A 13,929-nucleotide genomic window follows, 5' to 3' on the forward strand; every position below is an offset into this window, starting at 1 on the left:
AACTAAATTTCAGGTTAATGCTTTTAACTTTGAAGGCACTCCAATTATTAGAGTGTAACTTATTTCCCAGTTAACGCGCACAACCTCGCGACGAACGCGTCATATCTGGTCTTTTTACTCCCTTTGTGCCCTTTTCTCTTTGCATCAAAAACAACCCCGGGAAAAGACCACCCAGCATTCAGCACGGAATGCTTGCAATCAGCGCAGTCCCACAGCAGTACTATCACGCTTCAAAATGGGAAATAAAATGGAGGCAGAAAAGAGGGCGGAGAAAAATGGAGAGAGGAGCTCTCTTAACCCTCTAGCGTGCGAGGGATAGTTGACGCCTCCTCTCTCCGATCTGATTGGAGGAGAAGACTATCTCCGGATCACGTGGGCGAGCGATCTCACTTTCGCCTTCGTGCTACCCCTCCCCCCGCGCTGCAGTTAGAGCCGAACAAAGTCGACGGTGTCGCCGCTTCTGCTGTCGCCGAACGGCTGATCGACGCGTGGAGATACTACTGGTCACCCTCGACGGGCCCTGCCCGGTCGGTAAGTAGCCGACCGCATAGATTAGGGAGACAGCGCTAAATCCGAGGATTTCCTCAGGAGAATAGGTTGGTCGGACCAGGCGTGAAACACGCGTGTCAATGGGGTGGCGTAGCGGATGGATGGATGGGTCTACGGGTCGCGGAGAACTGCCTCCCGCTCTGGTTCGGCACTCGCGCGCGCGCTCCATTGTGTAGAGGAAACAAAATGGCGGCGGATGGGCCAGGAGACAAGGGGTGGTGAGCGAACGGGGAGGATAGTAATGGCGCGTGAGCGACTTAACGGGAAGCGGGGAATATTTGGAACTGGGCGCGCTTATTTGGTCTCTGGTTTTCCAAAACTTGAATCGGTGATGGAGTGGCATCTCACAATGACGCCTTTACTCCTCATTACCGCACTCCTCCCCCCCCCCCCCAGTCATCTTTCTCCGGGATGCTGCTTTTGCCCTCAAGTTTCCTCTGAAGCAAAAGAGTTGGTTTAGGTATCTGGAAAGAGTGGGATACCTGATGATTTATTCGACCCTCCAGTTTTGTATGTTTGCTCTTCTGGGTTTGTTGCTTCTCGCCTTCCCCGAAAGCCTTTGCCTTTCTGTGGAGAGTATTTTCTCGTCTCCGTATCCCTTAAGTTCCCATGTGTGTCCTTTGCCACCCTCCTTGTGGGAAGCCACATTTAAAGACTTAAGGCTCCAAACGCGTGGTGAAAAATTGCGGCATGAACTTGTTACCTCTTCTCTTGAGGACACGTTGTCTAGGCCTTGACGGATGTATAATGGCTGGCAGGAATAATCTTTTCAGATCGGAAGGTTTTGCCAGTAAACCCCCCCCCCCCCCAGCTCCTTCGTGGGGCAACGACAGGGTTGGATTTATTTAATATAATTATTTTCTCAGCTAGCATTCCACTTCTGTTTTAACCTTGACCAGATTTCTTAGTTTACAAATTGTATACTCCAGGGTGTACAGTTGAGACCTAAGGCAGGATGTAGTATGTTTAATCTTCATAAATTCTATGTGTCTTGTTGTAGTAAGTGTATATTGAGTTGTGTGGTAGAGATTCAACTATTGTTTGAGTATGCAATCCTTATTAGTAAACTCCATATTTTAAATTGTTCTAATGTGCTACTTGTCAAGAGTTCTGTTAGAAACTACTCTATTCTTAGGTTGATGATGTGCAGTCATATCTTTAAGGAATATAAATGTTTGATTCTCTACCAAACCTTGTTTAATGAAGTTGGTGTTTTTTAAAAAAAAAATCGTTTCAGAGTACCTGAACACAGTGCTGGTACAACTTAGAAGAAACATTTTCTTTGGAGAAAATTCATCAAGGATCTGAAGCAAAATGGTAAGAATTTGCCATGCATAAATGAAATTAAATGAAATGCTATGTACTTTTGTTTTACTTATTTTATATTTTCAATTTCAGCGGCCAATGCGCATTTTTGTAAATGATGACCGCCATGTCATGGCAAAGCATTCTGCAGTTTATCCAACTCAAGAAGAACTGACAGCAGTTCAAAACATGGTCTCTCACACTGAACGTGCTCTCAAAGCTGTGTCTGACTGGATTAATGAGCAGGAGAAAGGTAATAACGAGCAGCCAGAACCTGACACCATGGAGACTGTAGCTGAAGAAGAGAACAAAGAAGGAAGGTATGTAACTATTCATAACTTGCTCTTAAGTTCAGAACTTCTGAAAAGAATTTTCTCCTGCTTGAGATGCCAATGACCAGTTTACATTAATTGTTTAAAATAATTTTATTGAACATTACAATTAAGAAAATAAAGACTAATAAACGTAGGAGTCTAAAAAGTGAAGAAAGGGAAAAAGAAAAATATAAAGAAAAGAAATATTAAAAAGTCAACTCCATATAAACAATTTTAATGGCTGATCAACTTCATTTAAAATACAACATATTATTTCTTTCCATATTTCATCTCACGTCTAGAAATAAATCTTTTAAGCCTTAACATTCAGTTTTAGTTTAGCAATCTTTAATCACCTCAAATAATGTTCTAGAACATGATTTCTTTATTTTTTCCTTTGTCCTTTCTCGTAAAATTCTTGCAAGCCTTAAGAGACCTCTTTTGCTTTGTTAAGACATCAGCTATGTATGGATATACAGTATGGATATACAGTGCGTCTCTTTCACATTCCCATAGCCCATCATTTTTAGATCCACTTTTAAATCAGTCTTATTTGGTTTTCCATATATATAATGGCAGATACTCTTAAAATTAAAATCCCTTGTTCATAAATATCCTTCAATACATTCAATGTTATTTTGTTCCATTTTGTGTTTTGAAATCAAATCTGAGTGCTCATCTCCTTTAATATATTCAGTACCATTGCCTGGTCTTTATTTTTCTCATCACTTAACTGCATCTTACTGAATAGGGCTCAGTGCTCAAATCTGTCAAGATACTTCTGAATCTTGAGTTTATTTTTCAAAGTGTTAGCAATTCCCTTCAGTTTGGTGTCATCTGCAAATTAGATGAGTTCCCTTTCTACCATCTCATCTAGAGCCGGTTCCCTAACCCCTAGGCTGCAGATTGGTACCAATCCATGGTCTGTCAGGAACCGGGCCACACAAGAGGCAGGCGAGTGAAGCTTCATCTGCACATATGCAGGATCTAAGTTGCATGCAAAACCATTCCCCGAACTATGGAAAAATTGTCTTCCATGAAACCCGTACCTTATGCCAGAAAGGTTGGGGACTGCTGGTCTAGATGATTTATGAAGCTGTTGAAGATTACTAGGCCTAAGGAAAAATCTTGAGGTATGCTTCCCTCCTAGATGTAGTTTCCTTAAGAACTAGATGCTGGGTGTGGTTAGTCAGCCAATTCTAAATCCTTCTGGTAGTGATCTATCCCAATTTTTTCTAACTTAACAAAAAGTAGATTGTAATCTATTTTGTCAAATGTTTTACCAATTCAATTCAATTTACTACAGTCATAGACCAGAACAAATAAAAACACTCAATAAATATATAATTAAAAATTCTAATATAAAATAATAAATAACAGCTAAAATCTATGATAAAATCCAGTCTGTCAGTTATACATGGTCTAACTATCGGGAACGGCTAGCACATATGTGTGAGGAGAACATTTACCTTTAACTATACTAAAAGCATGATCCATAAACTGGCCCATAGTCAGTTTAATAGTAATGTCTTACTGAAGTCCAAGTATATTACATCCACACATTTTGCAGGTTCACTAATTTAATCATTTTACCAGAATATAAGATTTCTCAGGCATTTATTTTTTAAAAAAACACGCTGGCTAGTAATCACCTTGTTCGTTTCTAGGTGATCATAACTCCTCCATTTGATTATCTTTTCCAGGATTTTCTCAGATATTGATTGCAAGGTGATTGATCTATAAGTTCCTGGATCCATTTCCCCCTTTTTGTAAATTAGTACCGGTACTATATCAGCTTTTTTCCAGCGCTCTGGTAGTTTCCTTGTGTTTCAGGAGCTCCTTCAGAACTGGGATGCAAACCATCTGGTCCAGGTGATTTGTACTTGTCCAGAGTGAATAGATATTCTCTTACTTTTTTTTTTGCCATCTCTGTTATTTTCTTTTTAAAAAATCAGACTTGCTTCCAATTTGTGCCTTCTGGCAAACTGCAGTTTTCTTGGCAAGAGATCTAGCTTGCCATTGCTTTTGTCATAGGTCTGAGAAAGTTAGTTTCTTTCTTTCTTTCTTTCTTTCTTTCTTTCTTTCTTTCTTTCTTTCTTTCTTTCTTTCTTCTCTCTTCCCTTCTTTCCCCCTGATTTGTTTCCCTCCCTTTTCCCTCTCTCTCATTCTCTCCCTTCAGCTCTCTTTCATTTCTTTCTTCCTCTTCCCCTTCTCCCTCTAATTTGTTTCCCTCTATTTTCCCTCCCTTCAATTCTCTCCTTCCAGCTCTTTCATTTCTCTCTCTCTCTCTTTCTCCCCTTTTCTCTTTCATCTCTTTCTTGCACGTGCAAGCAAAATACCCTCCTGGGCCAGAATCACGGTGGCGGGGACAGCGACTCCTTCTGCTGCCGCTACTGAGAAGTGAGTAACTGGCTGCGCTGGACAGGAGACTCAGCGCCAGACTCAGACCGGTCCCCTTCGTGTTGACTCAGTAAAGAGCCAGAGCAGCCGTCTCTGGATGCAGAGAGGGAAGAGTTCCAGAGCCTTGCGCAAGGAGAGCCCTGTGCAGCGCAGGAGAACTGGAGCTCTTCCCTCCCTGCACCCAACCAGCTGCTGTTGCTGCTCCCCATTCTCCTCCTTCCTGAGCCAACATGAAGGGGACTGCAGCTCATGCTGACCTGAGTCTGGCGCTGAGGAGTCTCCTACGCTGCATAACCAGTTACTCACCTCATTGCGCAGTGGCGACAGTGGGAGGAGAGTCGTCGTCCCCTCCTCCTTGATCCTGGCCCAGTAGGCTATTTTGCTTGCGTGCACGCTCACAAGAGATGAGCACGAGAAAAGGGCTGGAGCTCTTACCGACACTGAGTTGCTTGCGAAGAATGCGGAATCGCAAAAGCAGGCAAGAGGCTCATGCCTTCTTGGGGCGGAGAGCAGATTGTGCGATTGGGTCAGCAGGGAGCCGCAGGAAAGGGGCCAAAGACTGTTAAGACTGTTACCCATGCTAAGCATGGGTAACAGTCTTAATAGGGAATCTCAGCATACGTGCATCCCACGTTCCTTTATTTTATTTTCCCTACCTTGTTTTACGCCTCAGAAATGGTACCTCTTGGCTTCCGTAGCTCTGCCCATCAACCTCCGTCACTCGGAGCGAGCTGCTTTCCCAGCATCCTCTGTGCTGCACGCGTCTCTCTTTTCCCCCTTCTCGCCTCCATTCCAGCTCCTACTCCCCCACACACACACCTCCTTCCTCCGTGTGGGGAACCCGAGCCACTCCTTCCCTTCAGGCCAGCTTCTCACCAGTCTCTCCACAGGAGGCTCCTCAGTGACCCCTGTGAAAAGGTCATTCGACCCCAAAAGGAGTCGCGACCCATAGGTTGAGAACCACTGGCTTAGATAAATCCAGACATCTTTCTATCATGTTGTAACTGCAGGTAGTCCTTTCTTAATGACAATTTGTTTAACAACAATTCAAAGTTATGGCACTGAATGAATTGTAGTTATACCCTGTCTTTGAAGTTGCAGTCATTGCAAGTCCTTGTCATATGATCAAAAATTGGATGTTTGGCAGCTCACTTTAATTTTTTTAAAAAATGATTTTTATTAAGCATTTTAATCACAATACCATGCTTCTCCAAAAAGAAGGCTGGGTCTTACTTTCTTTTGACCCCTGAAAAAGCGGCTAGGTCTTTTTGGAGGGTTCTAATTATTGGCTCATGGTGGTGGCACCGACAGCCCCGCCCAGGAGGAGCCTGCTGCTGGCCCACTTCTTCTGAGGCTCCTGGCCGGCATTCACACGCATTGCCCTGGCCTCAGTTTCACTTTGAGATGCCTGCTAGAAGGCATCTGAAGGCAAAACAAAGGCCAGGGCGATGCATGTGAATGGCAGCAAGCAACCACAGAAAAAGGCGAGGCAGGTGTTGCTGTATGAGGCCTGGTAAGTAGGCAGCTCCACTATCCCCACCATAGCGTATTATTTATCTGTGTGCCTTGCCCCACCTCCTGCAGGGTCTTAATTAGGGCTAATTTTGTGGGTGGGGCTTAATTTGATCGTATGTGCTCAAAAACATGATAGGACTTCTTCTCAAGGTGGGTCGTCTTAGAGAAACACGTTAGTAAGAACTAATTCAAACAAAACTTAGAGAACAAAAAAAAAAGAATAAAAAGTGCAAAGAAATGAGAAAAATGCAAGTAGAAGTAATTTCCATCCAAAATAACCAGATGTAATAACTTCACTCCCTATAGGATTAAACATCCATATTCCATCCCTTATCTATAAACAATCCATAATATGCCAAAATCCATAAAAAACATTTTTTCAATACTGGTGTCAACAAAAATCCAAAAAGCGTTGCTAGAACATTGGAGGGGAAGTCTCATTTCAACCATAATAAATAAAACAAAACTTTGTATTCATTCCTTTTACTTTTAAGTCTTAATCTTTGATTGAATTAAAGATTAAGACTGTTGTCATAGAAATGGATTTCTCTTCACTTCTTCTTAATCTATCTCACAGGTTTCTTCAAGGTTTTAACAAGGCTGTTTTGAGAAATCTAATAAAAATATTTTCCAGTTCTAAAATCTAATAAACATTTCTCAATTGGTTTATTATTTGTATTTTTTTACTTTTGAAAACTTCAAGTCTCATTTATGTATCCAATAAAGCATCCTTTCCTAAATTGTTATTTTGGCCTGTCATTTAAAGTTCCACTTTTGGTACTTTACGTTATCAGATAGTCATTCCTTCATTAACATCTTCTGGACATAGTATGTACATAGAAGTACACATAATTACTGATAGTGTTATTACTAAACTCTGGCTCCATTCTTAAAATATCTTCCTTAATTTAAAAAAGATATTACATAATATTTTGTGCCATTTTATAAGTCGAATATTAACTGACCACACTTGTATTCTTTTTTCCTGCTTTCAAAACTTCAATATCCCCTAAAGTCCAGTTTCTAAAATTATCACATATCATCTTAGGACTTGGCAGTAACCAGATAATAAATCTGTTTTCTAAGAAAAGCTTAACTTTTATAGTTAATTCCAAAATCTTAGTACAAAGTCAATATTCCAAATTCATCTGAACCCTTTGTTTATAATTTTTTTGGATCAAAATCTTATTTAAGTTTTAGATGTTTATTTCAAATTTTTAAATCAAAGGTGAAATTTGAAAAACCTGCGCAAAGCAAACATATTATTTTCAGTTCCCCAAACCCACCCACCGCCGACCAGTCCACCGGCAGCCAATGTGATGCCGAAAGGTTATTTTGAGAATCTCTGAGGTGCTTCGAGATAACAGTTCACTCTCAGGACAATACGGCCTTGGAGTCAGGCTGAAACCAGCTGGGAGAGAGTACGCTCTGTCTCTGAAGATCCCCCCCCCCCTGCCTCCAATTCCCAAGCAGTTATAGCAAGAGAAAAAAGCAAGCTAATAATGCCTCTGCCCCTTCCAACAGAATGGCAGGACACGATGGTGGACCTGACAATATGGCCTTGGGGAAGAAGATTTGGGGTGGCCAGCAGCTGCCTTGTTGAGGAATCAGGCTGGGTGGACTTCTTCAGTAATGGAAAGGAGGTGGCAAAGGTCTACTGGCCATGGCCAATAGAACCCAGATCTGGCAGGGGAGTACAGGGTGGCTAAAAGGTTGTAGATGAGTAAATGGTGGGAGTTAAAAGGGAGGCAGTCCATTTTACCAGAATTGAACTTTCACAAGTGGAATATATCTGCTAATCTGTTTCTAGGACTGACCACTATCCCTTTTGCTTTGATGATACCCAGAAATCACACTAATAACACGAGTGAGAAATAGTAGTATAATTTCTGACTCGACATAACAAGACAGAGATGCACCCCAGAGATGGGGTGGGGGGCATTCAGTAGACTGCATATGCACTGCCCTTCCACCTGTTTGAAAGAACCCATATTTAATAATATATTTTTATGGTTTTTTATTAGATGGATGTAATAATTCTCCATTATATTTTGCTTGATGGACTAGTTTGCTTCTTAACATTTCAAGAAAAAAAACAAGCTAAGCATTTTAGGAACTATCCCATCCATTGGCAGCTGCAATCTTTAGGGAAATGAAAAATAAAATACTGAAATCCAAAGATAACTCTCCACCATTGTAGAAGTGTTTGCCCCAATTCAGATAGATAAATAAGATTTCCCACCTTTGATCCCTGACATCACACAACAGTGTCATTCATTCTTAGCTGTACAAAATAACATGGGAAAGTGTATCTTGATGACAAAAAAAATTAACCACCCCTGTGCTAATAATGTCAACACAGTTGCTTAGTAAATGTTGAAGCTGGAAAGAGCACCAACCTTCTGGAAAACTAAAATAAATGTATTTCTACATACAAACTTAAATTTACTAGTTAGGCAGGAAATCCTCTCTGTTATTCCAGAGAGATCTAATGTTGGAACCTCTAAAATGTCCAAAAGCCTGCTGGTGCAAGGTCTGGCAAGGCAGAAGGTGGGTATTCATATTTTTGTCATATTTCTCTCTTCAGTTGATTTAAATATTTGTACCACATGCCATTGTGCTTTCTATCCAACAAGATCCAGTTCAGTGATGAGAAAAGTAAGATCCTACACTTAGGCAGGAAAAACCAAATGCATAATTATATAATAGGTAGTACCTGGCTCAACAATATCTCTGGATCTAGATGTCCTAATGCAGGGGTGGCGAACCCGCGGCTCTCGAGCCGCATGCGGCTCCTGGCCAAAATGAATGCGGCTCTTTGCCTCTTATCATTATTTTGTATACTGTGGCTCTTTGCCAAGTTTGGATTTTGTCCCTTTCGGCGCTAAACCCGGATCGCGCGCTCCCTTTCGGCGCTAAACCCGGAAGTACGGTCTTGCCCCGCCCCTGGCGACGCGACGACGCTTGCCTGCGCTCCACCAGCTCGGCTGGGAACGGAGACGTTTCTCTGCTCAGCAATGTCTTCAGTGGAGTGGTGGCAGCCTGGCAGGCTGAGCCTGCGTCCCTTTCAGGCGCTCCGCTCCGCTGAGGAAATGTCTCCGTTCCCAGCCGAGCTGGTGGAGCGCAGGCAAGCGTCGTCGCGTCGCCAGGGGCGAGGCAAGACCAGACCGTACTTCCGGGTTTAGCGCCGAAAGGGAGCGCGTGGTGTGGCTCTCTGACTCTCACAGTTTAAAATTTTGGCTCTTTTGTCGAACTTGTTCGCCACCCCTGTCCTAATGGATCACCATTTACGTATGAACCAGCAGTGTGATGCAACTGTCAAAAAAGGTAATACAGTTCTAGGTTGCATGAACAGGAATAGTTTCAAGATCACATGAAGTGTGCAGTGCACACTTTATAGCACAGTGGTGAGGCCACACTTAGAATATTGCGTTGAGTTCTAGTCACTATCAGAAAAAAGACATTGAGACCCTGGAAAGTGTGCAGAGAAGAGCAACAAAGATGATAAAAGATGTGGAGGCTAAATTATATAATGAACAGTTGATGGAGCTCTGTATGTGGCCTGTCAAACAGAAGGAATGGGGGGCGGGGCATGATAACTGTCTTCCAGTATTTGAGGGGCTGTCACGAGGGGATTGGCTTATTCTAGGGTACCAAAGGGCAGGACAAGTAATGGATTGAAGCTTGTCAAAGAGAGATCCAACTTAGAAGTAAGGAGACATTTTCTGACAGCAATTAAACAATCTGACCTGGATTGTGGGTGGTTACCCTATTTTTCAGAGTATAAGACACACCTTTTTACCCCCCAAAAAGGGGTAAAAATCTTTAAATGAAGAGTTGGTTTATTTTGGCAAAGATATGTCTCTCTGTGTGTATGTGTATATATATATATTATGTTTTATAGTGAGCAGAAGACTACAGAGCACTTGACTAGGACACTTCGTGGAGTGATGCGTGTTGGTCTTGTAGCAAAAGGCCTCCTGCTGAAGGGAGACTTGGATCTTGAATTGGTTTTGTTATGTAAAGAGAAACCTACCATTGGTCTTTTGGAAAAAGTAGCCGATAATCTCAGCACACAGCTTGCTGTGAGTATAAAAATAGGCTAATGTGTACTATCCCAATATTTTTAATGTGTATATAATGAACTGATGGTTCTATGTTACTGGATTAATTTTGAAGTTTGGTATTCCAGCAAGCTTGCAGTGTTCATGTAGATGTTCATAAATTACAACATCTTCAAGGTGTTGTGATACCTCCTACAGCTATTTAGAGTACTCCTAGTAGTGTTGTAATGTCTTCATGATTAAAACTTTCTAGGCAATGAACAATTTACCATCTGCTTTTTAAATATAGGTAGTCCTCAACTTATGACCACAATTGAGCCCAAAATTTCTCTTGCTAACTAAAACATTTGTTAAGTGAATTTTGTCCCAGTTTGCACCTTTCTTACCAGTTGTTAAGTGAATCACTGCAGTTGGTAAATTAGTAACACAGTTAAGTGAAACTGGCTTCCCCTTTGACTTCACTTGTCAGAAGTTCGCAGAAGGGAATCACATGACCTGTTGACATTGCAATCATGATAAATATGCCAAGCATCTGAATTTTGATCATGTGACCACGTGGAGGCTACAATGGTCATAAGTGTGAAAAACTCATAAGTCACCTTTTTCAGTGACCGTCCAGGAACTTTGGACAGTCACTAAATGAACTGTTGTAAGTCTAGGACTACCTATATACTGTTTAAGAAATTGTCCTCTTGTGTTGTTTCTCCTGATAATTACGCAGATGTGATGCCACGTTATACTAAACAAATGCATTTATTTATAATATGTATGCAAAATGTGTATATATGTGTTTGTGCTATTTGGATATTTAAATCAGATCATTTAAGTTACTCGGACTCAATAGGGGGCTTCTGTGTCTGCATAAATAACACTGTTAACATTGTTGTAGAACAATACATACTGCAAAATAGTTTTGCTTGATAACTATTCTGTCACGGTTCTCAATAATGGTTGATTTACTACTGTGAATATAAATATAATGTAAATCAGCAATGATAACAGTTTTTCCAAGTACCTCCTCTTCAGTATTCATTTCACATCTGGAAGATACTTAAAAACCAGGATAAAATCTTTTGGTGAGATTTTCAATATTGAACTGTCCTTAAAACCAACAGGTTTCTCCCTCCCTCCCAGGGGGGACAGGCCTTTTCTTACTAAGATGCAGGGGTGAAATGCTATAGGTTTGGGCCGGTTCACCCGAACCAGTAGTTAAAAAATGCTTTCAAAAGTTATTTAAAAAGTTCTGACAATCAGCTGTGCCACAATCGGAACTTTTTTTTTTTAAAAAAAAGCTTGGTGCGCATGCGCGCGCGTGCGAACTGATAGCAAACTTCAGAGCATTTCACCCCTGCTAAGGTGGTAAAGTCACAAAGAGTATACTACTTTGGAGATTTGACTGCTATAGAAGGTGGACAACCCTGAAGTATAATTGATCCTAAATTACTATTGATTATATTAATTAGTCTGAAAGGACTGTTTTTGTTCCTGAACCTTAAATTGAATGTTTGGAAGAACCAAAAAGCTAAAAATATAAAGTATTTTCTTGTGTTTCAGGCTATTACTGAAGACAAATATGAAATTATTCAATCTGTCAGTGATGCTGCAATTACAATTAAGAATACAAAAGAACCTCCACTGACACTTACTATTCACTTGACATCCCCTGTTGTCAGAGAAGAAATGGAAAAAATGTTAGCTGGAGGTATGGAAGACTGAAAATTGCTAGCAGTCCCAGAATGAGTTTCCAGACTGACTTTACTAATTATTATGGTGTACAGTTTCTTGATTAGGCAGAACAATTTCATGCAAGTGAATTTGTGTTACAATGATGTACAGTTTCTTGATTATGGATCACCTGTCACAGGCTTCTAGAATTTGAGTGATATTTCCAAATGAAATGCCCTTTTTAAACATTTAGGCCTTTTGCTCTAGCCTTTCTACAAGTGTGTTATTTCACTTGTGCATACTACTGTTTTTTAATTAAATGTGAATGTTAGATGATACATGTGCAAATCAAAATCTCTTAAAATATTGACATTTAAAAAAAAAACTTTTGCATGTTCTTGAAATTGAGTGTATTACATAAAGCAGTTTGTGTTGCAGCAAAATGATTGTCTTTCTATGTTTTTTCTCCTTAATTTTGGAATATTCAATTGAATTTTAGAATACAATGCAGAGTTTTGAATAAAGTTACTATATTTTTTGTTTTATTTTAATAGGGGCTAATTCACATACATATATAATTATAACCAATTTACAGCTGAGTCACAGAAAGCAGTTCACATTTAGTATTTGATACTACAATATGTCTAGCATATTATGTAATTGCTATTCTCATACATGGCTTTCACACAATTTAATTGCTGGATCATATGAGATGGAATTCACATTGGCATTTTGATGTGTAATTTAACAGTAATTTTTCAAGAGCCAGAAGAGTAGTATGCTAAAACATTACAATCTTTTAAATGATTGAACTTGCCTTATCTAAAACCCAGGCTTCTCCCCTACAGTTTTGCTGCAGCACAGACCTGTTATTTGTTCCCTGAATGTTTATGGTTTGATATCTGACACATCTACCAAGCCTTCTAGTTTGTCAATTTTAGGGACGCTGGACCTTTGACCAACAGGACGCATTCTGTCATGGGCTGGGGCCAGGGCAGTCAAGCCTTGTGGGCGGAGAGGGTTCCTTGTAGAAAAGCTCTTAGTTAAGTACTACTACTGCATTTAGAGTGGGAATCTAATTTTAACCTTCCATTTTGTTGGTTAATCTAGTTCTATAGCCTGGTTGCAATAGTCTAAAAGCTATCCTTTTCTGTAAAGTTTCTTTCCCTGTATAAAAATGAGTTAATGCCTCACATTGTTCTCCTTACTTAGTTGTCACTTCATAAGGATGAAAAAAAAATAATGTATTGAGGCTATACTTTCAGGGTCAGGGCTTTAAATCAGAGTTTGGGGAGCCTCAGCTGCCCTTTAGGAAACTGCCTCATCCCCTCTCCACCCGACAGAACCCCCTTGGTCAAACTGTACCTTGTCTTCTTATTCCACCCACGAATAGAAACGCTATCAGTCAACGACTCACCGGACGTTCTGGACAGGCAGAAATGCCTTGCTGCCTTGGCGTCACTCCGACACGCCAAGTGGTTTCAGGTTTGCATTTTGTTCTTATATTTGTCTTTAAGTAGAAAACTTGTAAGTTGTAATTGCCTAAATTAAAATGTTTTAATGTGAGTTGTAGATGTGCAGAACTTAGCATCTGTTAAATGCACAGTTGCTAAAGAAGCACTTGATGAATTTAGATTTTCAGAAATGGCATAGTTCCTAGTTGCTGCTTTGTGCTAAGAGTAAGTTTTCAAACACAGTAACAAAAAATTATAGAAATAAAAAGCTATGGAAATGTATACATAGTTTACCCTTGACAAAGTAGCACTACAAAAATGTATGTTTTGTCTCAGATTGATTTTCACATTCATTACTGACCCCTTCTTGCTTATTAATTTTGTTCTAGGCCAGAGCAAATGGCTTGAAATCATGTGTCATAGTCATCAGAGTGCTGAGAGATCTCTGTACCCGTGTTCCTACTTGGGCTCCACTTAGAGGATGGGTAATCTCCTTTACAGTTTATAAATGTTAAAAGTGTTCCATATTTAGTGGCAGACTTCTAATTTTTTAAATAATAAAAGAACCAGAGTTCATGTGAATTGACTAATGTGGTCTTTCTCAACAAGTTCTTGTGCAGTGCAAGCTGCACAAGATGATGGAAATTAAGAATTTGTTTCTAG

General features: G+C 40.3%; 1 protein-coding gene across 11 annotated transcripts in view; it reads left to right on the forward strand.

Moving 5' to 3' along the window:
* The first annotated feature begins 344 nt into the window (after positions 1 to 344).
* The window catches only part of ILF3 (interleukin enhancer binding factor 3), a 28,929-nt gene continuing 15,344 nt past the window's right edge, over positions 345 to 13,929 (forward strand). For 3 of the 11 annotated variants that reach the window (XM_081947022.1, XM_081947029.1, XM_081947032.1), the window contains exons 1-7: positions 347 to 531; positions 1,787 to 1,866; positions 1,948 to 2,174; positions 9,988 to 10,168; positions 11,702 to 11,849; positions 13,206 to 13,297; positions 13,656 to 13,751. In XM_081947022.1, coding sequence (XP_081803148.1) covers positions 1,864 to 1,866; positions 1,948 to 2,174; positions 9,988 to 10,168; positions 11,702 to 11,849; positions 13,206 to 13,297; positions 13,656 to 13,751 — 747 coding nt within the window. In that variant the 5' untranslated portion in view covers positions 347 to 531; positions 1,787 to 1,863. Of the gene's footprint in view, positions 532 to 727; positions 768 to 1,786; positions 1,867 to 1,947; positions 2,175 to 9,987; positions 10,169 to 11,701; positions 11,850 to 13,205; positions 13,298 to 13,655; positions 13,752 to 13,929 lie in introns of those variants that run through there. The other 8 variants (XM_081947026.1, XM_081947028.1, XM_081947030.1 and 5 more) reach the window with 5 other exon arrangements.

The sequence above is a fragment of the Natrix helvetica genome, assembly GCF_964273705.1.
Source record: "Natrix helvetica genome assembly, chromosome: 1".
Classification (NCBI taxonomy): Eukaryota; Metazoa; Chordata; class Lepidosauria; order Squamata; family Natricidae; genus Natrix; species Natrix helvetica.